The sequence below is a fragment of the Thalassophryne amazonica genome, chromosome 20 (genome assembly GCF_902500255.1).
Source record: "Thalassophryne amazonica chromosome 20, fThaAma1.1, whole genome shotgun sequence".
NCBI classification, from domain to species: Eukaryota; Metazoa; Chordata; class Actinopteri; order Batrachoidiformes; family Batrachoididae; genus Thalassophryne; species Thalassophryne amazonica.
In genome coordinates, this window is record NC_047122.1 from 45070314 (window position 1) to 45097800 (window position 27487).

At 41.0% G+C, this 27487-nt stretch overlaps 1 protein-coding gene across 1 annotated transcript in view; it reads left to right on the top strand.

Annotated features, from left to right (window-relative positions):
* The first annotated feature begins 289 nt into the window (after positions 1-289).
* nup153 (nucleoporin 153) overlaps positions 290-27487 on the top strand; it is a 29689-nt gene continuing 2491 nt past the window's right edge. Inside the window, exons 1-21 of the mRNA XM_034161568.1 lie at positions 290-421; positions 4869-5082; positions 5167-5460; positions 7272-7411; positions 10196-10324; positions 12660-12776; positions 12869-12913; positions 13989-14042; positions 14902-15042; positions 15136-15188; positions 15516-15651; positions 16079-16237; positions 16739-16840; positions 16928-17012; positions 17105-17206; positions 17583-18221; positions 19884-20060; positions 21826-22731; positions 23445-23825; positions 24605-24823; positions 24947-25124. Coding sequence (XP_034017459.1) covers positions 344-421; positions 4869-5082; positions 5167-5460; positions 7272-7411; positions 10196-10324; positions 12660-12776; positions 12869-12913; positions 13989-14042; positions 14902-15042; positions 15136-15188; positions 15516-15651; positions 16079-16237; positions 16739-16840; positions 16928-17012; positions 17105-17206; positions 17583-18221; positions 19884-20060; positions 21826-22731; positions 23445-23825; positions 24605-24823; positions 24947-25124 — 4349 coding nt within the window. The 5' untranslated portion in view covers positions 290-343. The remainder of the gene's footprint in view (positions 422-4868; positions 5083-5166; positions 5461-7271; positions 7412-10195; positions 10325-12659; positions 12777-12868; positions 12914-13988; positions 14043-14901; positions 15043-15135; positions 15189-15515; positions 15652-16078; positions 16238-16738; positions 16841-16927; positions 17013-17104; positions 17207-17582; positions 18222-19883; positions 20061-21825; positions 22732-23444; positions 23826-24604; positions 24824-24946; positions 25125-27487) is intronic.

Here is a 27487-nt window from a genome sequence, read left to right on the forward strand (position 1 = left end):
ATTTTTTTTTATATGTTTATTTTTTTTTTTTTTTGGGGGGGGGGTGATTCTATGATATGATAAAGGTTCCTGGTTCAAACCCCACCCCTGCCACATTTCTTCATGTAATGTGGAGTTGCATCAGGATGGGCATCCGCTGTGGCGACCCTGAGTGAAAACAAGGGAGCAGCCGAAGGGACTTACTTTTTACTCTTTCCATGAGGGAAAATCATAGACTGGCCAGCCACACGACTCCAGTCCTGTGTGCGGCAGTCTACGTCCTCATGCCACTTTGTAACCCGCCGTAAAACCAAAGAAGAAGGCTCAGAAGAAGAACGTCGCTAGACATTCAGATGAAAGAGCCATGGCGGCCACGGGTGGAGGGAAAATTAGAACCCGGAGATATCATATCGCCTCCAAACCTTACGCCAAAAGTAAACAGGTAAATGGAGTGGAATTTTTTTCGCTTTAAAACCCCACATACAGGACGCTACGGTGATTAGAATGGCATAGTTTCTCAGACGGTGTTACTGTATTGTTGGAGACATTTCGTGGCCTGCCGTTAGCGCTCGTGGCCTCCACGCGCTGTTAGCTTTTCCAGGAAATGCTAGTTAACGCCACAGTAGAAAAAGCAGACGGGTGGGGATAAAAAAAAAAAAAAACACGGCGGTATTAACTTATAAAGCTGAACGAACGTGTATCCTGTTAAGCATCGGCGGACATATCACACGCCGGGATCACCGACAGCAACACTGCTAGGAAGTTATTAGCTGCTAGCTGAGTTAGAAGTGGAATTCAGAGTAGCTGGACCAGCTAATGTTAGCTAACAGGCTAATCTGAGCATGCAGCAACGCATTGTTTCCACTTCATACCTTTAAACTTTGTTGTTGCCAGTTGAAGAGACGTGGCACTTAAGATATATATTTCTTTTACCCAAATTATGGATAGCCGCTTTTTGTGACTAGGAATTGGTAGCTTCATCTGATCCCAGAATGTGTTACTCAGTGTTTGGCTAGCTAAAGTTGGCTAGCATTAAATCTCAGCCAGCTGGATGGCGTAGGAAGCATCGACTGACCGGGAACCCACATGTTTACAACTGTGGACTCACTGGGCGCTTGGACATTGACCAGTGCTTGCTTGAAACCAGAATATGGTTTAAAGGATGAGCAAGTCATTTTTGATAGTTGACAGTCTCACCAGCCATCCAGACATCACAAGAAAATGTTTTTTTTTTAAATATGTACATAGCAGCTTGCTTTTATATATTTCAGTATGTGAAACTAAGAAACTAAACAGATATTTGATTATTTCTTGGGCAGCTTTATGGTTTAAGTAAGGGGTCTGACGTTCAGGATCTATCAAGATTTGTAAACTGGACCTCCATGAACTGTAGTTCGTGAGTGTCTGTGACCACTTGGCTCAGAAAAGGTGCCCTGTCCACAATGTTGTCATGATATGCCATGACTGTACAACAGCATTTTCTCTACAGTGTCAAGACCACCTTGACAAAACGTCATCAAGAATCACCACATACTGTTACCACATCAGTGCAAAACATCACAAATGTATTTCAGTGCCACTATGGCATGCAGTGAAGTGTAGTGATGTTTTGGATAGTGTGTCAAAATCTGACTTAAAGTGGATGTGTTACACATAATCATTATGGAGTATGGACTGTGACGATGAATGACATGCTACTGCAGTTGAAGAGCAAGAACGGTGGTGTCGCTTGAGCCCAACTGTATTTCGGTGGTTTTGTGCTGCATTGTGTTGGCTTTTTTTGCACTGTGGCCACTTTTTTCTTCTTTCCTCGTGTATTACCAGTAATACTAGCAGCATGCTATGAAACCACCAAAGCACACGAATACATTTTTGTGATGTGACATCTCAGGACTTTGGACAATTTTGAATATTTAAAAAAAAATGTCACAGCAAGTCATGGTCCTCCCAGTCCATAATGACACACCACACCACAGTATGGTGCCCAATGTTGACCTGATGTTAAAAGGACTGGTGATGTTTTACAGGTCGGCCTGCAATGTATTACATATTGTGGAGGTGGGAACTCCTCTTAAGTGTACATAGATATTGGTTTATGTATAAATGGTGCATCAGTATGGAATATTTCACACATAAATGCTGCTATGACTTGGTATGTTGTGTCAGTGTTAAATTCTATAAGGGGGAAAACTTGACACTTCACTTTTAAGTACTGCCAGTTGTGTGTCGTTGTAACTTATGATTAGGTTAGTGGAATAACAAGTGAGTGCTGTTGGACACACTGTGCATGTGCAACACAAGTGTGGGAACAGTAGCTGGTACATGAGGTGCATTGAGGTTTGAATGTTGATTTGAAATAAGTTGGTGATGTGCATGTGTGCCTCTTGATAGTGCAACCACTCAAGGAAGATTCATAACTGTTCCAAGGTCCAGTCCTCCCAAATACCTTTGCCTCTGGTTCTCTGGAATCACAAAGTTATAGAAAGGACCTATTCCAAACTGATATGTTTAAGTTTTTTCTTATAATTAGTTTTGATCATGACCCAGTAGTGACTTTCTGGTTCAGATGTTTTAGTATATTTCACATTGCTGGGAAAGATTTGCAGCAGTACAACTGATAAATATAAAAGCTCAGCAAGAACTACTTATGAGTGGTGGGGACAGCTGGCAAATTATTAGGGTTTATAGTCAACTCGTATTACCTACCAACTTTTAGCACCTGCTTTTGTCAACTCATAGCACTTTGGTCATCACAGAGTAAGACATCACCGAGGTAAAATCGGTGATGTCTTAATACATCACCAAGTTCTTCTGAACATCTTCTGAATACTTATGTACATCACATGTACATAAGTATTTACAGCGTTTGCCATGAAGCTCAAAATTGAGCTCAGGTGCATCCTGTTTCCACTGATCATCCTTGAGATGTTTGTTCAGCTTAATTGGAGTCCACCTGGGGTAAATTCAGTTGATTGGACATGATTTGGAAAGTCACACGCCTGTCTACATATAATGTAATTGTTGCCAAAGGTGCATCAACAAAGTATTGAGCAAATGGGGTGAATACTTATGTACATACGATTTCTTAGTTTTTCATTTTTAATAAATTTAAACTTCAAAAAACTTTTTTCAAGTTGTCATTGAAGGGTGTTGTGAATTGAATTTTGAGGGGGAAAATTTAATTTTCTCCATTTTGGAATAAGGTAGTAACATAACAAAATGTGGAAAAAGTGAAGCGCTGTGAATACTTTCTGGATGCACCGTATGAATCGACCAATCAATGTAAAGTGCTACAATTTGACCAAGATGGTACGACTTGACCAAACAAGTGCTATGAGTTGATAGGTGATATGTGTTGACCTGATACCGTTATTATAATTGGTATACTAGATGGTGGATTTTTGAGTACCATGTTCATTTTGTCACTTTTTGTTTGAGAGGCTCGACAGACTTGCTTGTCTGGTCAGTGGCCACTGAAATAAATTAAAATTACTGATAGGGCATGTTTATGGGCAAGCAGTGGTGGTCACCCTTAGTTCTTGTGGTCACATGGCTGTCCGTGCAAGAAATGCAGCATGCTTAAACCCTTACAACACCACCTTTTAGAGCACAAATTAAATGGGTACTGTGATAATTATTCCACCAGCTAGTATTGTAGTTAAATAAAATGAGTAAAATATTGATTTTAGAACTCTGCTAGAGCGCAGACGTAGATGAGATGAAAGCAGGAGTGACATCTAGCTCTTAGGAACATAAACTGCTAGACTGTATACAGATGTACCAGCGAGATAACCCTCTTCAACCCCCTTTTTCCACCCTTTGCTGTTAGCTTATTGCACGTCACATGCCAAACTGCTGCATAAATAATTGCTGACATTTGATTCAGTTTCATTAGCCTCCTCAGCTATCTTTACCTCGCACAATGATTCCAATCCTGTCCACTTTCTGAAATGCCAACATCTATTGAATGATGGAGAGAAATGAATGACTACAAATAATTTTCATATGCAAAGCTACAGGATACATGAACTAGAATGCTTAAGAGGCATTAACATGCCGATGTCAAATTTGGCATGACCACAAGTATTTATCACAAGCATTCATCTTACTGTAGTTGTATGTTGATGCAACATATATTTGTTTGCGTTAGGGTTGGGTGGTAAAATGATTCTAACATATTGCATACATTTTTTATTGATAACTGATAAGTTTTGGATGTTTATTATCAGTTTGGACTCTTGCACAGCAGAAAAAAAGTGAGAACAGCATCTGCAGTTTCTGCAGTTTTCAGCTTGGACATCAAGGTGCCCAGACCTTTTCTACCACAAAGTATCATTTGAGCTAGGCTAATGGTGGTGAAGAAAGCCCTGGAAACGGGTGTGCGGAGGGAGTGGAGCTTATGAATGGCATGAGAAATGACTGATGGCGAACTCACATCATCCACTGAAGCTGAGAAAATTGAAAAACATAAGTTATCTAGTAATGGGTTGTAATTGCACAGATACTTAGAGCACGACAAAGTAAAGACATGGAGGCTCTACTGTGTGCACAGAGATTAACATTGAGCACTGTAATCACTACCAATCTTTCTGCAAGGAGATCAGACACACATCTCATCTGAATCTTTCACAATAAAAGCCCTAGATATGCACTGCTGCTATCCTAACGATACCGTCTTGATAAATATCAATATCCATCAATATGAAAAGAAATATTGTCATATTTTTTGCTCTATCGCCCTGGCCTACTTAGAATTTTTTTTTTCCATGATAATTTGTAAGACTTGAAATGGTGACTGAACTACAAATAATGCCCTGACTTCAAAGCCTCTGTATCATTTCATCCTTTTTTTTTTTTTTCACTGCTTTCCCCCTTTTCACTTTTATCAGCAACAGTCAGGCCTCATCAGTCGAGTGACAGACACAGTAAAGAGCATCGTCCCTTCCTGGCTGCAGAAGTACTTCAAAAATGGAGATGCTACTGAAGGAGAGGTTGTACAGAGTACAAATCAGAACTGCCAGCCACCTCCTCCTGATGACAGTGAAGAAGGACCTCCTCGGCTCGATGGCCGTGACTCCCCGGAGCCTAGCACCAGTAACGCAGGTGATATTAATTTTTATATTAATTATGAATTGAGTTTTCTTTAAAGTTCTTTGGCAACATCAACTTGTGGGTTCTCTTCTCCAGCTTCTGCATCACATATAGAACCTTCAACTAGCAGAGCATCCTTGAACTTTCAGGAATATGTTCTGCCCCGACCCCCTCTCAGCCGCACTCACCTAAACTTTCCCCCACTGGATACACCCTCTTCTACCCATCGGACCTCCAGCACGGTCTTTTCACAGCCTTCCACCTCCTCAGCCCCTGGCCCTTTCTCAACAGGCTTCTCCTTGGTCAAGGAAATCAAGGACAACCTCTCGCAGCATGAAGATGATAATATCTCCACCACAAGCGGTTTCTCTTCTCGCGCCTCTGACAAAGGTACAAGCAGTCCTTATCTAAAGGTGTTTATCTTTCCATATGAAGGCAGAGGTTTATGCATACATTTTGTTCCTATGTTATAACTAAATGGAACCAATAATGTCAGCATAGTTAGACATAGGGCTTCAACTGGTCACGTTTTCCCAAAAATCAGAATCTAATTAATTGCCAAGTAAGTTCGCACATACAGGGAATTTGATCTGGTGTTATTGGTGCATAAAAAATAAGAAAAACAAAAGAAAAAAACACTTCTGTAAGAAGTAAAAGAGTCAAATAGACAATACTATATTCAGTGTTAAATATAATGTAGTGGAATGGGCCTGTGCAAAAACAGGTGATTGGAGTAATGGTATACAGTACCTTTCAGTGCAGGGATGACCAATCTGCTTTGTGGTAGTGGGCGACCTTGGGGGGCGGGGTTTACTGGGGTTTTCTGGCATTACTTATTAGTCTACCTGCAGGTGGAAAGAAGCTGTTTTGGTTCTGATGAACCTCAGCCGCCTGTCAGAGGGGAGGGTGACAAAAAGTTTGTGACCTGAGTGGGAGGGATCAGCCAAAACCTTCTTTGCTCATCTCAGGGCCCTGGAGGCATACAGGTCCTGTAGGGATGGCAGACGGTAGCGGGCAATACTGCAAAAATGGACAGTACTAAGCATCAGGGTTGGGACCAAGTAATAAACCAAGTAATAAACCCTTAAGTGTAAGAATGAGAAAATTAAATATCTGCAGTCTTTAAATTTTAAGGTTGCTGACAGTACAATATATGTGCGAGAGGCCTGAGAAAAATACTTGACTTGCTCATTATTAACAAGATGTTATTAAGCAGCTCATGCAGCATCAACATCTTCAGAACAATTACCTATGTGCACCTGGACTTTCAGTGAACAGTTTATGTTCACACCTTCCATACAATGAACAGTAGAACAGTGATGGCACTGCTAGCTGAGTGAGAACCGGTATGTGCTGCTTTATTATATGGTAAACAAGAAAATTGGGAGTTTGTCAAACATACTAAAACTGAAAAATCAATCTCAAGTTACAACTCTTTACTCTTACTGTCATACTGCACCAACTGACATGTCATTGATCGACTGGAGATGCCTGTTAAGTCCGTGACGAAGTGTCATCAGGCTTGTTTTCTCGACCGAGTACTCCGTCAAGCATCCGTCTGTCATAAGTTTCAAAGTTGGGCACATGTTCCTTTTCAGTGATGTACTTGCGAAATAGGTTGGCTGCTGAGTGTGTATTTCTGCTGGTGTTCTTCGCATCTTTTTTGTGTAAAATTTGCTTTAAGTCAGTGTCGCTGACAGACGCAAACCTGTCTTCTGCCATCTTGTCAACAAACTGACAGCCAAAATAGGCATTGTATCACATTATCTGATTGGTCGTTATCGATAGAAGGTGTCGCTCGATTAGCTAGCGCTACGCTGCACGCGAGGTGTATTCGTTTCGCACACATGGTCTACTCGGCTCCACCAGCGGTCAGCTCGGCATGTGGTACAGCTCAAAGTGGCGAATGGGTCAATCAGAAGTTGGCAAAATCCCATACCATATAATAATTCATAGTATTGCTTAGATGTCATGTCCAACCAAAAGAAGTAAGTACACACTCTTGTAGTTGACTTCTCTCTTCACTAAGAAGAGTGTAAATAAGGTGTTGTTAAATATCATTTAGCTTTATAGTGCTTTACATTCCACTTTTTAAAAAAAAGTACTCTAGTAATCTTGCATACAACTGGTAAATACTCCTGCATGGACTATCCAACCCTGTTTCGGAAAAGAGGGTTTACCACACTTGTCTTTGTTTACAGATGTCCCCACTTCCAAAGCCACATCAGTTCCCCAACTTTGGTCACCAGAGATGGAGAGAACAAATTCAGGGCCTCAGCCTGCCCAGTCCAGTTTGAAAAAACCTGCTTTCAACTTGTCTGTCTTTGGGACTTCTTCTAATGTGAGTATCTGTGCATTAGCTTTACTCAATGTGCATTGCTGCTAGAAAGACAGACCCGTGTTGCAAAACAACTTTTGATGTGTTTGGGTTTGATCTAGCCTATGCTGAATAATTTAAAGTATTCCTCCAAATCAGCTGTATTTCAGTAGCACTTTTTTATCTGATATTATACGGGTGTTCACACCAGTGCCAGGAGTGGGCCTTTCCTGTCAAAAGAGCCATTTTTGTCCTGTCTTCCACAAATAAAATTCTTCTAGTGCCACAAAACATATTTGACCTTTAAAATGAATGAACAGAGATAACACAACTTACGTTTTTCTATATACAGTTCAACTATATGTTTTTAATTGTTCTTTTTGTTGTGTTTTTTATAACTCCAAATCAGAGAAGTTTGGGTGATATGAAATATGTGAAAAAACTAAATGTCCATGCTGGAAGGAGACAAGTGAGGGAAGCCACCATTACACAACTCTGGAAGAACATTTGGCTTCTGTGGGTATAAGTGGAGAAACTGGGAATTGTGCAGCATTTTTATCTTCATTTTATATACAGTCCCAACTTTTCCTGATTTGTGGTTGTTTTCTGTTGCATTTCTGAAATTACAGAACTGCTATAAAGAAACTACTATAAAAAAATGTGAACGTAAACATTTTATTGTTTTTAAAACTTTGTAGAAAGAATGTAAACACCAAACTCATAAAGAAGGGAAAAATACACAGACATGTGCAGGAAAACTTTGATATAAACTGAACAGAACAAAGCAGGCTGATTTGAGTCCCCATGTTTTTTTGAAAATAAGAATAAGAGGTAACTTACTTTGAAGTAAATAAAACATATAGCTGCAGCCTAATAACCCTGAAAAATAACAAATTAGCAGCTTGTATTTTTATTCTGACTGGAGTACATTTTAGTGTGATGATGGAACTCATCCTGTTTTTTTTTGTTTTGTTTTGTTTTTTCTCCTCCTCAGTCACATTTTGTGATTGAGCATAAAACTACATTAACTCATGATCTAAAATAAATACTTTTAAAAAATAAACTTATTAAAGTTTAGAGTTCTCACCTGCTTAATGTGAGAACCTGCGCATTGAGACACTGCTCTGTTCAGCCCCTCACACTCTCCATGCCTGTGTGAGTGAGCAGAGTAGCTCCGCATACACAGACACCTTTTTGAAAAACTCAGCATTTTAGACAGCTTTCAGCAAGTCGTCCACGGCTTTTTCGACTGTGTTTTTCAGATATTGACTGTCCAAATCAAGGCTGGAGGGCTTGCTATCTGAAACTGTTATCGCCAAATGGCTCAGCTATTTAAGGCACAAGTTTGGAAAAAAAAATTGTCAGACTTGTGAACACTTTTAATCACAAGACCAACAAGATTTTTAACTAGACATCAGTCTAGCAGGGGAAAGTATCTACTGGACATAGACTAAAAATAACTGGTCCGTGACCTCAAACCAGTGAATTTCTCTACCTGTCATCCTGTTTCTGCACTTTTTTTTGGGATCGTGGGTAGTCGTAGTTAGGGTTGGGTATGGCGAACCGGTTCTTTTCGGGTATCGTTAAGAATGATTCAATCCACCTACATCAGTAGCCTTTTTATTTAATGATTCCCTTATCGGTTCTTCATAGCGGCTGTTGTTTTTGAGGGTGTTTATCGGGAAAATGATCATTTCTCTACGTTGATTACAGACCCGCTGCAGAATCTGTAATCAACCATTTCTGCAGCGCGGATCTGCTTTGAACCTTGAACCAATGAAGCAGTGCTCCGTTCTGCTGCTTCGTTGGTTCTTTACTTCTTAACCCCTCTCAAAGCCATGAAAATATGTCAATCGTGAGTCACTTTTGTGCGGATTAAAGTGACTAACTGGGACTCCTGTCTTGTTGCGAGAAAGAAAAGAGAATCGTCCTCCGTTCCGTTGCTCCAAATGCTGCGACGCTCTTTACTGAGTTAGGTTAGAAAGATAGTCTGCTCAGAATTAATAACTTCAAAGCGAATTGCTGTTTAAATCAAATTACACCTCTTTCTAAATGTTGTAATACAGCCAATGAACTGTAATTGATCAGAATGTTTTTTTTTTTTCTTCCCAAAATGAGACGTCCTGCACTGATGTGCAGCAGCCCAAGACTGTATGGCTGCAGACCTGCATATTCCAGCAGCTGTCTGAGTTCAGCTCAGATATATGGAGAGACTTTCATGCCATTAAAGGAAATGCATTTGACAAAAACTATAGATTTTGTTTATTTCTGTATATGTCCAGAGATCAAGGATCAAGTGACCAATTTCATATTTTTATTTACTTTAAGATTCAATAAAATGTTGTTGACATAGAAAACCTGTAAAACCTACTTTTAGTACACAGAAAATTCGCAAGACGTATCGATAAGGAATTGGATCGATAAGCGGAATTGATAATGGTATTGATAAAATCTTATCAATACCCCCTAGTCAATCAATAATCCCTAGTCATACTAGAATGGCGCCCTGTGGAATAGTTATCAATTGATAATTAGGTTTCATAGCTCAGTTAGATGGCGCTGAAGTTAGCTTCACAGGTTCCATTTGTATAGATTCAAAGCTTTAAAGATTCCAGTGCTTCCTGACCTTTGCTTCAAATTATGTGATGTGTGACATTTGCAAAACTACACAGAAAAAAAATAAGAGGATATTCGAAGGGCAAATCTTAAATTATTTCATGCCATTGACGAGCAATGTACTGAGGTAAATTTGATACAGCATGTAAACACTTTGCCCGAGTTAACAGTTTAACCCCCTCTTTCCTCTAGTCATCATTAAACAGTTCAGTACTGAACTCCAGCCAGCTTGGGGATTCACCCTTCTATCCTGGGAAGACCACATATGGTGGAGCTGCTGCAGTCAGGACCTCTCGCAAGCATGCCGGAACACCTTACAAGGTCAGCTAGCGAGAATGGTTTACAACCACGGGCAGAGAATGTCAAAGTATACTTTTTAATTGGGGGTGCTTGATCCACATTTTTTCCACATCCGATCCCAATACCTGACTTTGCATATCTGCCGATACCAATAATATTCCGATACCAGAGCTGTTTGCTTTAATATTATCATTATTGTTGATTTTATATGAGGATATTTTGTATCTCGTTATACAGATTCATTATGAAGTGGTATAGAGGAGGATTTTCTTAAAAAGACGACCTGAAAGTTCATGTACAATTTGCTAGAAGGCACATCTAAGATCTAAGCCTAGATTTGATGTTTTGCTGAAAGAATTAAGTACTTTTATTTATTTTTTGGTGGTTTCTTGTGGCATTTTGGAAATGCGCTCCATCCTCAAAATACATGTACATGTATGCAATATTCGGGGCGCCACTGTGAAAAAATTTTTCTCAGCCAGATCACGGGCCATGGGCTGTTATTACTGATAACAGTGTTCAGTCGAGATAAGCTCCCCCGTAGAGTTGAGCACCTCGTAGTGGGGCATGTTTACGTGATCATAATAATCAGATAACTAATAATCTGATCTTTCATGTTTACATGAACTTCGGTAATCCAATAATCAGAAAAACCTGGGTTACATGATTTCAGTTCATAAGTTGAATTTCTTTTGAAATGGAGAAAAGAGAAACGGCAGATCTTGGAATAAAGCATAGACTTTATAGAGAAACGACACCGCTCTTTCTCTCTCCGTCTCTGTCTCTCTCTCTCCAAGAAATTAGCTCTTTAGAATGCTGACATAGGTAAATGTAAAAGAAGGAAATCAATCTGATTAATGATGTACATGTTTATGCACATGTAAACGGGGCCATTGTTGGGTCAGTGGCTGAGGTTTCATCTCTTGAACACCAGATAGCACACCTTCCCCAAGTACATGTACCGTTTTAAAGAAGGAGCACATTTCCAAAATGCCACAAGAAACCACCAAAAAATAAATAAAAGTACTTAATTTACCCATATTAGGAGTCGATCTGGGTAAATCATAGCACTCGGCTCCATTCGTTTTTCTGGCCCTGGCTAAAAAAAAAAAATCCTTGTGCTCTTTAATGTGATGCTTTTCAAAATGTTTGATAAAGTTCGCTATATTGTAGGTAACGACAGAGCTTCCGCTTCTCAGTACGACTTTGCAAACATCGCACGTTGCAGTCTTGCTTTGCGGTGTTGTAGACAGTGGACATGTGATGAAAAGTTGGTCAGCGACAGTGCCGCTTTGTGCTCGCCTGCTGGCTGGCTGTGGGCGGGTGGGGTGGTGAGGGGGGGTTCCTTAATGGAGGCGTGTCTCCTTACTCTGTGCCTCATTGGGGCACGCTTCCATTTGGGAGGTCTGTTCCGTGGTTTGCAACCAGCAGGGAACCCTTCTGGAAACATTTCAGCAGAAAACACACACAGACATTGTTTCTGGATCAGAAAACAACAGAGGTTGTATTGGAAACTTCCGATCTGTGAATTACGTTGGTATTGGAACCCGATACTGATAGTAGATCGCTTCGGCCCATCCCTATTTTTAATAACTATTCAAAGGGTCAGCCTTTTGTTATTATAACTAATATTTAATGCAACTAGCTTTGTGAGTTTCCGCTCATCATGAAAGCAGGCACATTAAGAGGGTAGCACACACAGGTCTTCACGACAAAGTTGGCTTGTTGAGAAAAGGTGGATGGAATCCCAGGAAGTTAATTATCATGTGACCCTTTAAGCCAATTACCTGCTAATTCCTGTACACAAATGACGTGACCTCCATTTTCTTTCCTGCTCTGATGAAGGCCACTAAGCTGAAATATTAGCCTGCTTGTTTGACAGGGGTAGACTAAACCGGTGAGACTGAGATCTCTGTGTGTTTGCTACCTTTTTTACCTTTGGGTTTTAATGCTGGAGCTATATTGATTTGATTTATCACCACATATATTGGGAAGGTGGGTCCTTTCAAAGACCCACCTTACGGTTTGGTGTCATACGCCTGGCACTGCCATTAATGAAGGCACCGTGTGTTAATCTAGAATTGGTCTTTGAGTACTGCGCTGTGGCTGCACACTGCTCCCAGTGGTTAGATTGTGTTTGTTTCGCAGTTAGGTTGGAATAAATACAGATGACAAACTTTCCTGTGAGAACCAATAAAGTTTACCATAATAAAATAATACTGAGTCAACAAAATCCTTCAATGTTTTTAAGTTAAATATTTTGTTATTCATATTAGCTGAACAGCTGCTTACTGACAGTGAAGTGGGGATATTATATGGTTTCTAGAGAAAATGTATGACTTCTTCTAATCTGTAGGCTCCTGTAAAAAGACAGATCAAGGCCAGGTCCACTGGTGCTCAGTCATGTGGTGTGACCAGCGCATCTGCCAGGCGCATTCTGCAGTCCTTGGAACGAATGTCAAGCCCTCTGGCTGTGAGCGCAAACAGACACACACTCCATGTTGTATTACATTATATTTCTCTAAAAATGGCTGGATTTAAAAAATTTTTTCTTCAATGCTGCAGGATGCCAGACGAATCCCAGCTATAGATTCATCCCCACTCTCAGCAGTAAGTCCTTTTATTACGTTAACACACATTACAACACTAACACAGCAAATTACACACCATATAATGGTGTATAATTTGATGAGCAAATGAACACACAAATGAGCAGGATGAGCAAATGAATACACAAATCAGACACCAATGTCTATGTGCACTGAGCTGTCATTTCCAGCTGTCAGTGCGTGGCTGGGCAGCGATCAGCTGAGAGGCGCCTTGCTGTGCTGTGTGCACAAAGGTATGACTTAAATACATCTGTACAGATAACAATCAGGCATGATCATCACGTGAGGGCGGAGGAGCACGAGAGAACTTAGTGACAGAGGAAACAAAAATAAACCGCACATCATATTAATTTGGAAAATAACATCAGTACAAAGACTGGCAACGAACAAAATACAATAACTGCGAAGAAGAAATAAGACACCAGCACAACCTGAAAAGAACACAATCAGTCTGTGAGAGGGTGGGGCCCTTTCAGGTGACAAGCAGGTAAAACGCTGCGCTCAGCCATCAGGAGTTAACCGAGTGTGGCCACAGACCAGGAAGTGAAAGGTAACCACATCAACCAGAATACAACATATAACCTCAGACACAGAAATCAAAAATTCTTCAGAGTTGAACCCGACAGACACACAAGGACTGGGACACAAAGAAGGGACCCCCACCCCGCACACACACACGCACCCAGCTAGCGATCAGACACGAACGTCCACTCGCACAATACACACACTCACACCAGACTCTTAGGGGAGACGGCTACTAGCATCCAAAAACACAGACTCTCGCACGACCGGCAGGCCACACAACCCTCAATGAGGGGGGTGGGGGCAGGTGATCTTAGACATAAAAGGACATGGAGACGGGGATCACATAAAAAGACCAAAAACAACCCGACCAGACCGAACACTAACAGACATTCCCTTTGAAGCATGACAAACTTCTATAAAATATTGGAAGTTCTGGCATCTGTCTGAAAACAAACATTATGTATTGTAAACATTACAATCATTACAAAAAAAAAACCCTGCAATTTTATTTATTTTTTTAATTTATTTATTTATTTTTTTTATCTTTGCAGTCACTGGATGACTCAAATTTGGAGCCTTCACATTTCCAGTCAAAAAAGAAACGGGTAGGCATTTCTTTGAGTACATTTTCTTGTGCTGCAGAAATGTGTTTAGCTTAACAGTATGGTGAGAGATTTGAACAGAGAAGTCATTGTAAACACTGCATGCCATTTGCTGTGGTTTGTCTTTCTGTAATTTATCTGCACTGCTGCCTGTGAGACTTATTTCCAGTGTGCTGGTCTGGGACACAGCTGTTTGCAATTGTCTATTTTATATTGACACATGCAAACAGTGTGCATGATCTATTGGCTCAGTAAAGTGCATGTCCTGAGTACAGTCCGCTAAGCATAGCCAGCTCAGAACAAGACTAGTTTTCAGTAGTTACTGTCAGCAACCACAGCTGTGACAGCTGCTTTGTAAACCTTAACACTTGTCTATTGAAAACATAACTGTGTACTCACTGACCATAAAGCATGGCATGCACTTTAACCCTTTAAAGAACTCGAATGATCTTATTTTTCTCTTAATTTAGTATCAGCAATATTTGTGCATTGTAGATGATCACATGCATTGTTTTAAGGTAATGAGTAGTTCAATGGAAATAACTGGAAATAGCTGTTTGGGCTTAAACACTTTTCATAATTTGATTTGCCCTAAGAGTTGATGAATTGATAGTTGCTTGTCCTTTTGGTGAAGGTCACATGAACTTGTCCTATTGGTGTTTGTGTGTGAGAGAGAGAGAAAGAGAGGGCTGCAACTAAAGATTTTCAGAATTGATTAATCAGGAAACATTTGATTAGTTGTTAGCTCATTAGAACTCTGTAAAATCTGTTATCTTGCATCACACACACTTGGGCAAAGAATGAAGCACTGTCATTGTAATTTATTAAACTCTAGTTCATATGTTGAATTTTGTTTATTCAGCTGGATTCAGCCCTCCCGCCTGTACAGAAACTCATGACCCCTGCAGCAGCAGCTGTTTCTCGACACCGCTTAGTGTCTTTTAAGGCGTCTCTGACCCCTGGAGGAGCTGGTCGATCACTGGACTGGGTCCAACGTGATACGGTCAGAAATGCAGCCTGGCATTAATTTACACAGTTAACGTGGCAAATGGTATCCACAACATTTGATCCTGATTTTTGTCTTTTATTGCTGTAGCCCACAAGACGATCTCCACAAATACCTGAAGCAACCCCAGGTCCTTCACAAAGGTATTAATATGCTATAATTAAGGATCTGTGATTGTTCCCTGAATAGATATTTAATTCATAAAAAAAAGTTATGGCTGGAAAATGTAGTTTGTACATATGTGACAAGCAGACTTCAGAAAAGCTGTACTATGTGAAAAGTTGCTCAACATGGTAACAAATGAACTCCCACTATATGCTCCATATTTGCAGTTTTGACAGATTTGAAATCAGTAAGAATTGGTGTGAAAACAATCTCATTCTCTCTAGTAATGGAGCTTTTTTATTTTTAAGCTAAACTGATTGATATATGTTTTACTCACTTCAGCTGTTCCTGTCCCTTTTACGTAGCACAATTAGGTCCAGTGGTCCACTTTATCCCTTCTCCAGTACGCCTGCACCCAGTAGTGCAAGTTCTGGAGGAGGCAAAATGAAGAAAGAGAAGAACAGTACCCGGCTCACCACCAAACGTCCTGAAGACGAAGAGGTTAGGACTTTGAAAATTTAAACCACTGTTTCTGAACACCATATTTAATTCCAAGAGAAGAGCTAAGAGAAGAGAAATCTGAAATCCACATTCTAGTTTTTATATTACTTGGGTTTTGGATGTGTAAACCTTTTGTGTATGAAAGTCTCGGGAACTGCACATTCATAACTTTCTAGTGCATCAAAGCGGTGTCAGACCTACATATAGAAAGGCAGCTCAAATAACTGTTCAGAGCTCAGAAATGAAATTCACAGGAAGAGAATTCATTGATTTCACTCATTTTCTACACCCGCTTACGGTTATCTCAGCAGACGTAGGGCAAGAGGCGGGCTAGAATGTTCAGAAATTACGTAAATATGGGTTGTATTTACTTGTTTAATTGTTGAGTCTCTAAATAATTTTCTGTAACATTGTTTTGTGTCGTCAGGTGGCAGAAGTACCAGCCCTACCAACCATTTCACTTCCCCTCAGTACATCAAGCTTGCCAGTCTTCAGTTTCTCCACCCCCCTGCCACCTCGCACCACCTCCATCACTACATCCAATGTCACACCTGTGACTCCTGCTGTAGAAACCGTCACAGAGAAGGTCTGTCTCACATCTGTCCCTTTGTAATCAAAGGAAGGAGTGTATTAGTGCCCAGCATGACTTTTATAGTAAAACCAGGGCTGTGAAAATTCTGCGGATCTGAGGAATTCTGCAGGTTTCATCATTGTTGGAGGGGGTGTTAGTGTTGTACTCTGTGATCGTCACTGAGTTTTTAAAATGGCATCATGCAAGTTTTATAAGTCCATGGACACTGATCTGTATAACAGATGCAGATCAGTGTAGCGATGCTCTGTGGGTTTCTTTTTTTTTTTTACTAATTTGTGGGGGTGGGGCTGCTGTGACTTATATTCCAAAAAATACGTATATGGATTTCATTAAATGCCTGCAGCAACAGAAATGACAGTTGCCTACAGCTTGAAAGTGTACCTTCTGAAGATTTTAGGCCCAGCAGTCCACTGTTTTTGCCTCATGAGCTTCTGGCCTTACACAGTGTTATGAAAAACCCTGTTTAAGATCTTATTTATTTATTTTTCTCCTCAGGAACCACCCACTGCCTCAACACCCCCACATGATGTACCTTTTGTTTTCTCCTCTCCTATTGTTAAAGCTACCACTGCTAGCCCACCATCACTTTCTCCATCAGTAAGACATTTTATCATGAATTGTAAGTTTTCCCTCTTGTTTGTGCAGTAACAGTGACGTTAGGGTCATTTGTGGTTCGTTGTTTAGGCTGGATTTACCTTTAGTGATCCTGTAGCAAAGTTGGGTCCTTCTGTGTCAAGTGGGAAGGTGTCCACTCCCAAAGTGGCTGCAAGTATGAAACTTTTATCTTTTACATGATGGTAATTTCTTTTCTTGTCTGAGAAATGTGGAACTCAAGTTTGACTGGTTTCATGTTGTCTGTAGCAAAGTCATCCACAAGCAAAAGCACAGAAGAGTTCGAAGGCCCCTTTAAACCAGCCAAAGTCCTGAAGCAGGGTAGTGTGTTGGATCTTCTCAAATCACCTGGTAAGCCACAATGACATTTGCTTTCCATATTTCTTACATCTGTGTTGTTTTCTAAATATTACATGATATTTAGGATTTCCATGTTTTAGTGCATTTTGTACGTTGGTTTGCTATATTCAGCTAACAGGTATTCTGGCAAATCTGCACTAACTCTATATTGTATTATTTGATGATATTTATTGGTTTGTTTGTACCAACCACATAGATATTCTGATCTTCCATAACCTTGGCACACTTCATTAAAAAGAAAAAAGTTTAAGTTGCCACAAATCTATAAACCAAATCTAAACATATATGCTTCTGAAGGCATACGATATGGTAAATACAATAATGAATGTGTAAGCTTGTTTTTCTGTCCTTGACCTGTGCTTCCCAGGTTTCACCTCTCCTGCTGCTCAGAGTTCCACCTGCTCAGATGTCGCTCCTCAGCAGACCTCCACACAGTCCACTGTCCCCTCGTCCGTCTCTACATCCTCTTCCTCTCTTTCTTCTTCAGTGGGTTTTGGCACTTTGTTCAAGACTCCAGCAGGCTCATGGAATTGTGAGGTTTGCTTGGTGCAGAACAAACCATCAGACTCCAAGTGTGCTTGCTGTCAGACCCCCCAGCCCAGCTCCTTTTCATCCAAATCAACAGACAGTACCACCAACTCAGTGGGGCTACAGAGCAGCAGTAGCGCCACCGCTACAACCACAACTGGTTTTGGCTCACTGTTTTCAAAACCATCAGGAACCTGGGAGTGTGATACATGTCTCGTTCAAAATAAACTTGATGCTGTTAAGTGTGTGGCCTGTGACATAGCCAAGCCTGGGATGGGGCTTAAGCCCTCTCTGACTCTGCCTTCTACCTTCTCAGCTGTTAAAACTGTATCTACTCCTACAGCCCCAGTTTCTACAGGGTTCCTTGGATTTGGAGACAAGCTTAAAAAATCACAGGATTCAGGGGACTGTCAAATATATCCAGTAGAGAACAAGCTGAAGGACACAAATGCCTTGGCCGTCAATGATGCGCAACCAGGTAATGTGATCATATGCTTTGTAACATTGATCTACTCTACTCTTTTCTACTCTCCTATTTTACTCTTCCTTTTTAGATATTTAGAGGTACCTTTATATACTAGCATAGTTCCACCTTAGAATTGGAATATAATATATAAGATATACCTTACTGAATTTTCATGCAACTGTATGAGCTTTTGTCCATTTTCTTGAAAGATATGCTCTATCACATTAAAATACAGCATGCACCTTTTTAGTGAAACCTTATGGTTGTCCAGATGCTCCTATTAGTTAATTTTAAATGTCTGCTACTACCTTAATTAATATATATATATATATATATATATAATTACAATTAGAAAACACAGGAATATAGCAGCTTTCTCAATTATTTCTTGTTTTCATTAGAATTTTTTTTCTCAATGATTTATTATAGAAATGTGTATCTATGTTTATATATATATATATATATATATATATATATATATATATATATATATATATATATATATATATATATATATATATATATATATATATATATTTTAATCATTTTCCTTAAAGAGCTGTAGATTTTATTTTGTAACAAACTGAATTTTATATGGAAATTTCTAAGCTATTAAAACTTAAGTTTGTAGCTCCAAAATCAACCTGATTGCTGTTCAGTGGCATCATCTGGTTAAGTGTGATGTAACGCATCGTGTAATTTTCAACTTCCGGCTCCAAACAAAAAAGGCGCGTCGTCATTAACATTGAGAACTGCACTGAGATGCCCTGATCAGGCTGCACTTAAACCGTTGCACACGGACAACAGCATTAACATCGCAACATAAAACTCTTTGTATATTGTGCCTAAAACTCTCCTGGATATATTAACTGGGTTGTTAGACGTTGTTATTGCGTTTGTTTTATGTAAAAATGCCAGAAGCTCAGATCATTTCTCCATTATTTTCAAAGGGAGTTGCTGTGAGCCGCGTTCGCTTCCTGTTCATGTCGTTCGGGGGGAAAGTGAAGTTTGCACTTTAACGTCCTGTTTATTGTAATAATTTTTTTTATTAACAAACAGACATATATTTTACCTGTGCATAATAAAATATATAAATTAAAAGAAAAAAAGTTTTATTAAGTGTTCTTACCTTAGAAACAGACGAATGCGGTTAACAGAGGTGAAGGAAGGGACAGAGGTTTGCGCACACTGTAAACACAAACTAAACTTAAACTGTAGATCCTTAAAAGGATTGCAGGTCTTTGGACCCGGAAACAGATTTATCACGTGATGTGTTACGTCAGAGCTTAACACCCGGATAGGGTGAGGTGAAATCAGTGTTGTTTTAAATGTATGATTGTGGTGCACTATAAGAAGAAACGTAAACATCTTAAAAGTTGTTCTGCTTTTGCTTTGCAACCCTTTTTGTTTTTTTTTTGTTTTGTTTTTTTTTTTGTTTTTTGGAGGGGGGTCTTTTTTTGGCACACTTTGTACCAGTGACAGAGCTTGCCTGCAGATCTGAATAGGAGCAAAGACGTCACAAACATAAGCTATTTATCACTCTCGGATTAAACCAACAGACTTGGATATGGGTTTGGAGTTTTGTGTTTTGGTTTTTTTTTTTTTAAGGTGATGATGAGCTTCCATAAAATGCCGAGGGTAACTGAAGCATTTTCCTCTTAAAACATGTTGCAGTTGGACCTGCTGAAGACTCATCATCCAGCAGTGCTCCAGTGTTTGGGTTCGGGGACAAGTTAAAGAAGCCAGAGGGTGCCTGGGAATGTGCCACCTGTCTTCTACAGAACAAGGCAGCCGATGAACAGTGTGTTGCCTGCCAGGGAGCCAAACCAGAAGCTCATGTTGAGCCTAAAGGTAAAATAAAAAGCCTGACTGACACTCACCGGACAACTTCAGGCAGGACAATCAATGCCATATTCAGAGCTGTGAAAACTCAGCAGATCCGCGAAATTCTGCGGATTTCATCTTGGGGGGGTTAGTGTTTAACTCTGTAATTGTGATCGGCACTGAGTTTTTAAAATGTCTATCGCAAAGTGTTCTCTTTTTATGACATCGTGCAAGTTTTAAAAGTCCACGGTGGTCCGTGGACACTGATCTGCATGTTACACATATGCACACACTGTGTGACACAGATACAATATCAGTTTCCTCAGATCAGCGGAGCTTTGAGGAGAAAAAATCCCAACTGTTGTGACAGTTATCGTAAAGCGGGACTGGTTGGTTGCTGCGGCAACACTGTGTGGCTTATTTTGTTCCAGGAGATGCTGAAAATGTATAATTAGATAAAAAATTAATTTAGTTTCTGGGATGCCACGGGGCCCGAGACCCCGGCTCCTGGGGGCCTATGCCCCCCAGACCCCCTGCAAATTTTCCTCGGATTTCACAATTTTCATTTCACATCCCTGCATATTTGTCAATGTAAAATTCTTGAATCTAAAAAGGTATGCTTGTGAATGAAAATGTGTGGGTTTTTGTTTTTTTCTCCTCAATGTATAAATGATTTAAATATTTCTTTAAATTATTCTGTGCATGCTGTGCGTTCAGTGACTTCCCGGGCTTGTCCATCATTTGTGTATCTGAAGATTATGTTGAACCTGACGAGCGATTCACTTACTTGGCAGTCCCTTTCATATCTTTGGGCCCTTGAACTGGAGAGCACTGGACAGAAGTGTGACAATGCCAATAACTTAGCAGGAAAATGAAGGTCAAAGTCTTTAGGGTTCTGGTGCTTTCTGTCTTACTGTATGGTTGTGAGACTTTGATGCTAATGAGTGCCCTAAGGTGACGACTGGATTTCCTTGATGCTAGGTGTCTTCAAGGAATCCTGTACCACTGTATTTCTTCTTGCCAAATGAATGATTACTTGGGGAGACTCAGATGAGTAGTGCCACTTGCATTTAATTGAAAGGAAAGTCAGTGCTGGTGTTTTGGTCTTATGGCACATTACTTGAGCAGGCAGTGTGCATTCATCAAGATTGTTGTCCCTTGTTACTTGTAAGATATAATGACAGCAAATAAACTACCCCATGCGAAGATACAGCACCAACATGCTGTCCAATCTCTGCACTGCTTTGTGAGAGAATAATCTATGCAGTGAACAAGGCCTTCTTGTGGCTTATGTGTCATTGATGGGATCAGAATAGTCGCTGTTCATTGAAGTTGTTAAATGAATGCATCAAACTTGTAATTAGCAGTTGGCTGTATCTTGTTCCTTAATTGAAAAAGCTACAGTTTTAACACAACTAGCCTGGGTGTGTATGGCAATATTGGCTTCTAAGTCGTTACAGTTGAAATTGTAGTTATTGCTTTATTGCAAAGATTATTTTTTTTAAAAAGTGATTAGATTGTAAAAAAAAAAAAAAAAAAAAAATCCCATCCATGTTTTAGCTTCGGTCACTCGTAAATGTGGCCCAAAGTCGTCTTAGTAGTTATGTAAAATGTGCTATTTGCATTGAGTCTCTTTTATATACATTGGTAATAACTGTTGTAGCATTATATTCTTGTACATATCTAAATCAACCAGCAGATGTCAGTTATTTGGATTTGAGAAAACATAGATTTGAGATTTTGCTCTCTAACTGCTTTAAACCGCACGTTTCACAATTTTATTTCCCTACAGCTTTTGGATCATTTGCTTTGGGGACATCAGATGCATCCACATCTTCTACCTCTGGAGGTTTTAAGTTTGGCACAACAGACAGTCCTGCAGGGTTCAAGTTTGGGGGTTCCTTTACAGAGACCTCCTCATCATCATCAGGGGACTTCAAATTTGGAGTCTCATCAGAAACCAATTCTAAAGACTCTGTCTCATCAGGGTTCAAATTCAACAGCTCAACTGGGGGCTTTAAATTTGGAGTTGCTTCTAATAATAATGACAAAAAGCTGGAGCAACCGGTCACAGGTTCTGGGTTTCAGTTTGGAACCAGTAGTGGGACAGTGTTTGGAATCGGTTCATCTAACACAGAGAATGGCACCTCTAAGGTCGGCTTCTCTTGTGGAGTATCTAAACCTGATGAGAAACCGGCAGAGGCCTCCACCACCTCAGCCTCTGGTGCTTTCACGCTCTCTGCCTCCTCTCAAGAAACGCATGATAGTGTGTCATTATCAAAAGAAAACACAACAACAGTCACCAACACCACCATGAACACAGCTGTCAGCACCAGGTCTCTGTTTGAGAGGCTGACTGAGCCCACCTTGAACCCTCCCGCACTCCCAGGAGCTGCTACGTTTGGATCCCTGTCAGCAGAAAAGGAGCCCACTGCTCCTGTGTTTAGCTTTGGAAATCCAGAGGAAAAGAAGGACACAGCTGCACCTCCGAGTCAGCCTGCGTTCCTCTTCAGTGCTGCGAGCAAAGACACTGCAGCCACATCAGCACCAGCTCCATTAGGAGGCTTCTTCAGCAAAACCGTTGCTCCCACAGATCAACCCCGACCCACGTTCCCCACTGGAAAACCAGTGGACAAGAATGAAACTGCTACATCTGAGGCTCCTAAGCCCTCCTTCACTTTCAGCCAAAGTGCGACAGGTGAGTAAAAAAACTGTACTATTGTTGAAGACACTGTTTTCTTTTTATCCCCCTGTATGAAATACGGGGGGATATAGTGATCAGCATATCCGTCCGTCCGTTGGCACAATATCTCAAGAACGGGATAACCAGTTTCATTCCTATTTAGCATCGGGGTGTATACTTGGGTGATCCCCCGTTACTGTGTGTTGGTGATTTGTGGGGACGGGGGGATATGTCATCTCCTGATGACTCTTGTTTCTTTCTGACATGCCTTGTTTTCCTGTCTTAAAGTTGTTATTCAATATTTTTAAAGTAAACTTCATTTTGTTCAGTGGCTTTAATACTTATGTAGTTTGTGTAATCTTTGTAGTTCTTATGTACTTGTTAACACATGGTTCCCATGTGTGCACAGCAGAGATACAGATGATAGTAGAGCCGACATGTTAAGGCTCCGCGGTGCTGGCACAGATGATCAGGCACCCCCAAATCCAAATGACTCCAAACTTACGAAGTGAATGCTCAAAAAATGTCGACTATGACAAATGCTCACTTTTCATGTTCACTAATATGAAATTGTGGCATTTGCTTACATCTAGCTTAAAGGTGTTAGTCCTTGTTGAACCTTGTGTGAAAAAGCATGATAGCTGAAATGTGCAAATTTCTAAGGTGAAAATAATGAACTGGCTTAACACACAGCAAAAATCATGTCTTTCCCCCCCTCCCTCCATCAGATTCTGCTGTTGCTCCAAAACCACCATTTTCCTTTTTGGTTAGTAATCCTGCTACTACTTCCACCACGTCATCATCATCATCATCATCATCCATGACAACTTCCAAGGTGTTTGGCGGCAGCAGTAGCAGCATCTCCACTCAAGCTCCAACTCCAGCTGCTACCGGGACTTTTATTTTTGGCCCGCCTGCTACGGCACCCATCGACACGGCCCCGGCTCAGACAGTTGCGTTTGGTCAGAGCCAAGACAGCCAGCCAGCTGCTCCTCCAGCTGCTGCAGTCAACTCTGCGTCGTCACAGCTCTTTGTCTTTGGTGCATCTGCAAACGCTGCTCCCTCCTTCAATTTTGGTGCAGCTGCGCCCCCTGCTGTCCCATCTTCAGGTCTGTATTGCCCACAAAACTCAAAATGCTTTTTTTGTTGTTGTTGTACTCGAGTGAGATGCTGGACATAAGCACAATGTCTAATGTGTGACTTATCTTTAGGGCTGAACACATATGCAGCAGACACTGAAACTAATGAGGTTGGAAGCTTCAAGTCTTGATTTCAGCATTTTTGAGAAAGAGGACTGTTTGAAATTATTTCATCTTGGTTAACTCAAAATAAGAGTTCTTTTGAAGTGAAAAAAACAAAACGGAACACTGCAGTTTCTGAATAAAAGCATCATACCAGCCAGTTTAGTGTTGAACCCAGCATCTAGAATTAGCACACATTATTTTACTGACAATCACTTTCCAAAGTATGCAGCTGAACTGTGACATTAAAACTCCCTTTGGGTTCATTTAGTACTGTTTAGGGCTGCAACAAACAAGTATTTTCTTCTTCTGGGTCATATTGCACAATTTTGTTGTTTTAATTGCATATCATTATGAGTTACCCAAGAGAGGAAAGAGTTCACCTTGCATTCAGTGTTCAAGTTATTTTCTGTGGAAAATGTTTGCTGAAAACATAAACAAGTTCATATTTTTACATTTGGTTTAAATATCAGGATTTTTTTTTTTGTAAAATGAATAACTTGATTTTACTTTAAAGTATTCTTGGCTAGTATTGTAGGTTTTTATATTTGAAATCTAAATTTCTGATATCTTAATATTGTATGTGTAGCTATATATGATCCTTTAAAAACATTTTTTTTTTTCTTTGTTTCTCATATTCACTCCAGCTTCGTCTGCTGCTCCCTCTATGTTTGCATTCAACTCAGCTCCTTCTGGTGGTTTTGGAAGCTCTCAGACTCCCTCCTTTGGCTCAGCCTTTGGCTCTCCATTCACACCCATGTCTTCCCAGACACAATCCTTTGGTGCCAAACCCAAATCTGCCCCTGTGTTTGGACAGCAGGCGAACTCCGCGCCTGTGTTTGGGGCAGCAAATAACGCCACGTCAGGTGTGTAACTTTTCTTTTCAGGCTGCCTGCAGAACTGTAGGCTAGGCTCTGCAGGAACCTAATATATTCCATGAATGGATGAAATTTTGTTTTAGGTAATGTCGGTGTCTGTTTTTCCATCAGGTGGCTTTCAGTTTGGGGGAGCCGGTGCATTTGGAGCGTCAAACAGCAACCCCGGTGTGTTCACGTTTGGTGCGGGAGCAGCAGCACCTCCCGCCCCCTCCAATAACTCCTCTATAGCACCCCAGGCGGGGGCACCTTTAGGGGGTTTTAACTTCACAAAGCCAATGTTCAATATTGGGTAGGTTGCATGAGTGCTTGTGTATTCTGAAGTGACATTTGTGTTAACAGATATGTCATAACCTTCAAGCCCCCATCACACATAGCAAGAATGTGCAGGAACCAGGCCGAAATGGCAAATATTAACCATCATCGGACACAGTCGGGAGGAAAAGAGGCGCGGTCAACAGTGTCAGAATGCATCTAGATTACCTCGTCCACACTTGCACGATGGCATCCAAAGCCCATGTAGACAACAGATGAGGTGACACAGACTGCTGTCAGATGGCTGTAAAAGCCGCTGAAGATTGGCCGATGTCCAAACGTCTGGATGGCAAACACAGGACCAAAGTGGGAGGCAGCACTGTGTTCTTCACACGCACGTGTGCGCAAGGATGCAGTGTGTGTGTGTGTGCGCAGGGTGTGCACACAAGCGTGGGGCTGGAATCACTCAGGTGTGTGTGCATGCGTACTCACTCATAAAGGCTGCATGAGCCACTAAAGCGCGCATGCGCTACTGGACACCTTTGCTGAAACTTTGCTGGCAGTGGGCCAAGCAGTCACACCATGCGTCAGTTGCAGCCTTTCCAGCGAACTTAAATTTCTTTTTTCTTTTTTGCTCACTTCAGGAGCATAACACAACTCTGTACAACGTGATGTCGGTTGGATTATCACATGGGATTTAAGTTTTTGCAGCCAGGGTGAGGCTTTTCACCACAGGCTGTGGTTTGGTTCCTGTGCGCTCTGCGCTGTGAAAGGATCGTGGTTCCATGAGTTTCATGTTTAATAATGTTGTCACGACCTGGGATACAGTTCCACATCACACCTCCTACAGAGTTTAGATGGTGAGCAGGTAATAACATGTATTACAGTGGTGAGATCCGTTCAGCTCCGTCTCTGAGGTGCGCTGTGACGCATTACTGCGCATGAGATTACTGAAAGGCGCAGCGGCACATGGTGCTTTCGGTTTGATTGTGCGCTGTTCACATTCACTGTATATGATGACTGCGTGCCACATACTTTTTTTTTTTTTTTTACATATCAACATTTCCTTTGCCCTCCCTGCCCGGGATCCAAACCAAGTGCAACCAAGTGCAACATGAAAATTTGGATTAAATCCAATAAGAATCAACCTGGTGAATGTGTTTCTTGATTAGCCACTTCTTCTCGTGTTTTGTGTGAGGTGGAACAGCCAGTGTTTGTATTAAAAAAAAAAAAAAAAATACTTACACACTGCTTCGCTTTAAAGTAGATATGACACTTAAAGACAACATAGTCTTATTACATGTAACAAAGGTTATATAATTTGGTCAACCTAAGCATTTTGGGAAAATGGACACGGTTCTCCCATTATATGCAACATTTGAATGTCCCGCCACTGAAAAATCTGCACGCCCCATGACCAGCTTCCCGCTAAGCACGAAACCGGAAATACCTCACTTTCCTATAGACCATATCGGCTTGCACGCTTGACGGCCGTTGTTTACACTTTTTTTTAGCGGCAGAAACTTTGATTAAACACAGCTCTCAGGGGCTTGTTTGTCGATATGCTCGACCAGTGTGTTGCAGCATATTGCACAAACACAAGGGCGAAAGGTTTTAGCCTTTTCAAGTTTCCACACGACGCAAATCTCTGCGAAAAGTGGGTTCAGCAAGTTCGTCGTACAAGATCAGGTCTGATGAAGGGGACGCTATGGAGGCCGACCGCGTAGTCTTTGTTGTGCTGTGCACATTTTGAAGATGGGTGTGTCTACGCCGCCCCAGCTTTGAAGGAGCAGCTTGGGATAAATGGACATCACAAGAAGGTTTTGTTGCCGGGGGCTGTTCCAAGTATGTTTCCCCGCGGCACATCGACGTCCACGGCAAAGCCTATGAAGCGCAGAAAATCTGCTACATTAGAGAAACAGTGGAGGTTGGAGGTGGGTTTGTAGAATTTTGTATGTCTCGGCAAAAACCCAAAGGTAATGACGGTAGTCCGCAAGTAATAGCTACACTATCGCGGGTCCGGCAAAATAACAAAGGTGGTAAACAGACGCTACAATTGAAAATGCTATAATTATAGTGTTATAAACAGCAGCAACAAAAATCAAAGCCTCCCTTACCATTCCGTATTCTGCAGCCTTTCAAAATCCATCAGAATTGGCATGTCTCTTGCCTCTACTTAGGCTCCGCCATAAGCACCATCTGCATTATTTTCGCTGTCAAAATGCTCCTGGTTTGAATGTTCGTCCGAAAGATACAGCTCGAATCTGTAGGGTCTAATCACTGCTGCGACATCCTCAGGATCCGAATCAGTCTCGATTTCCTCACAGAAACAATCCACACTTGAAGAGGAGTCAGAAAAGTTCTCGATCTCGTCACTGTCCATGCTGAGGCCTATCTGTT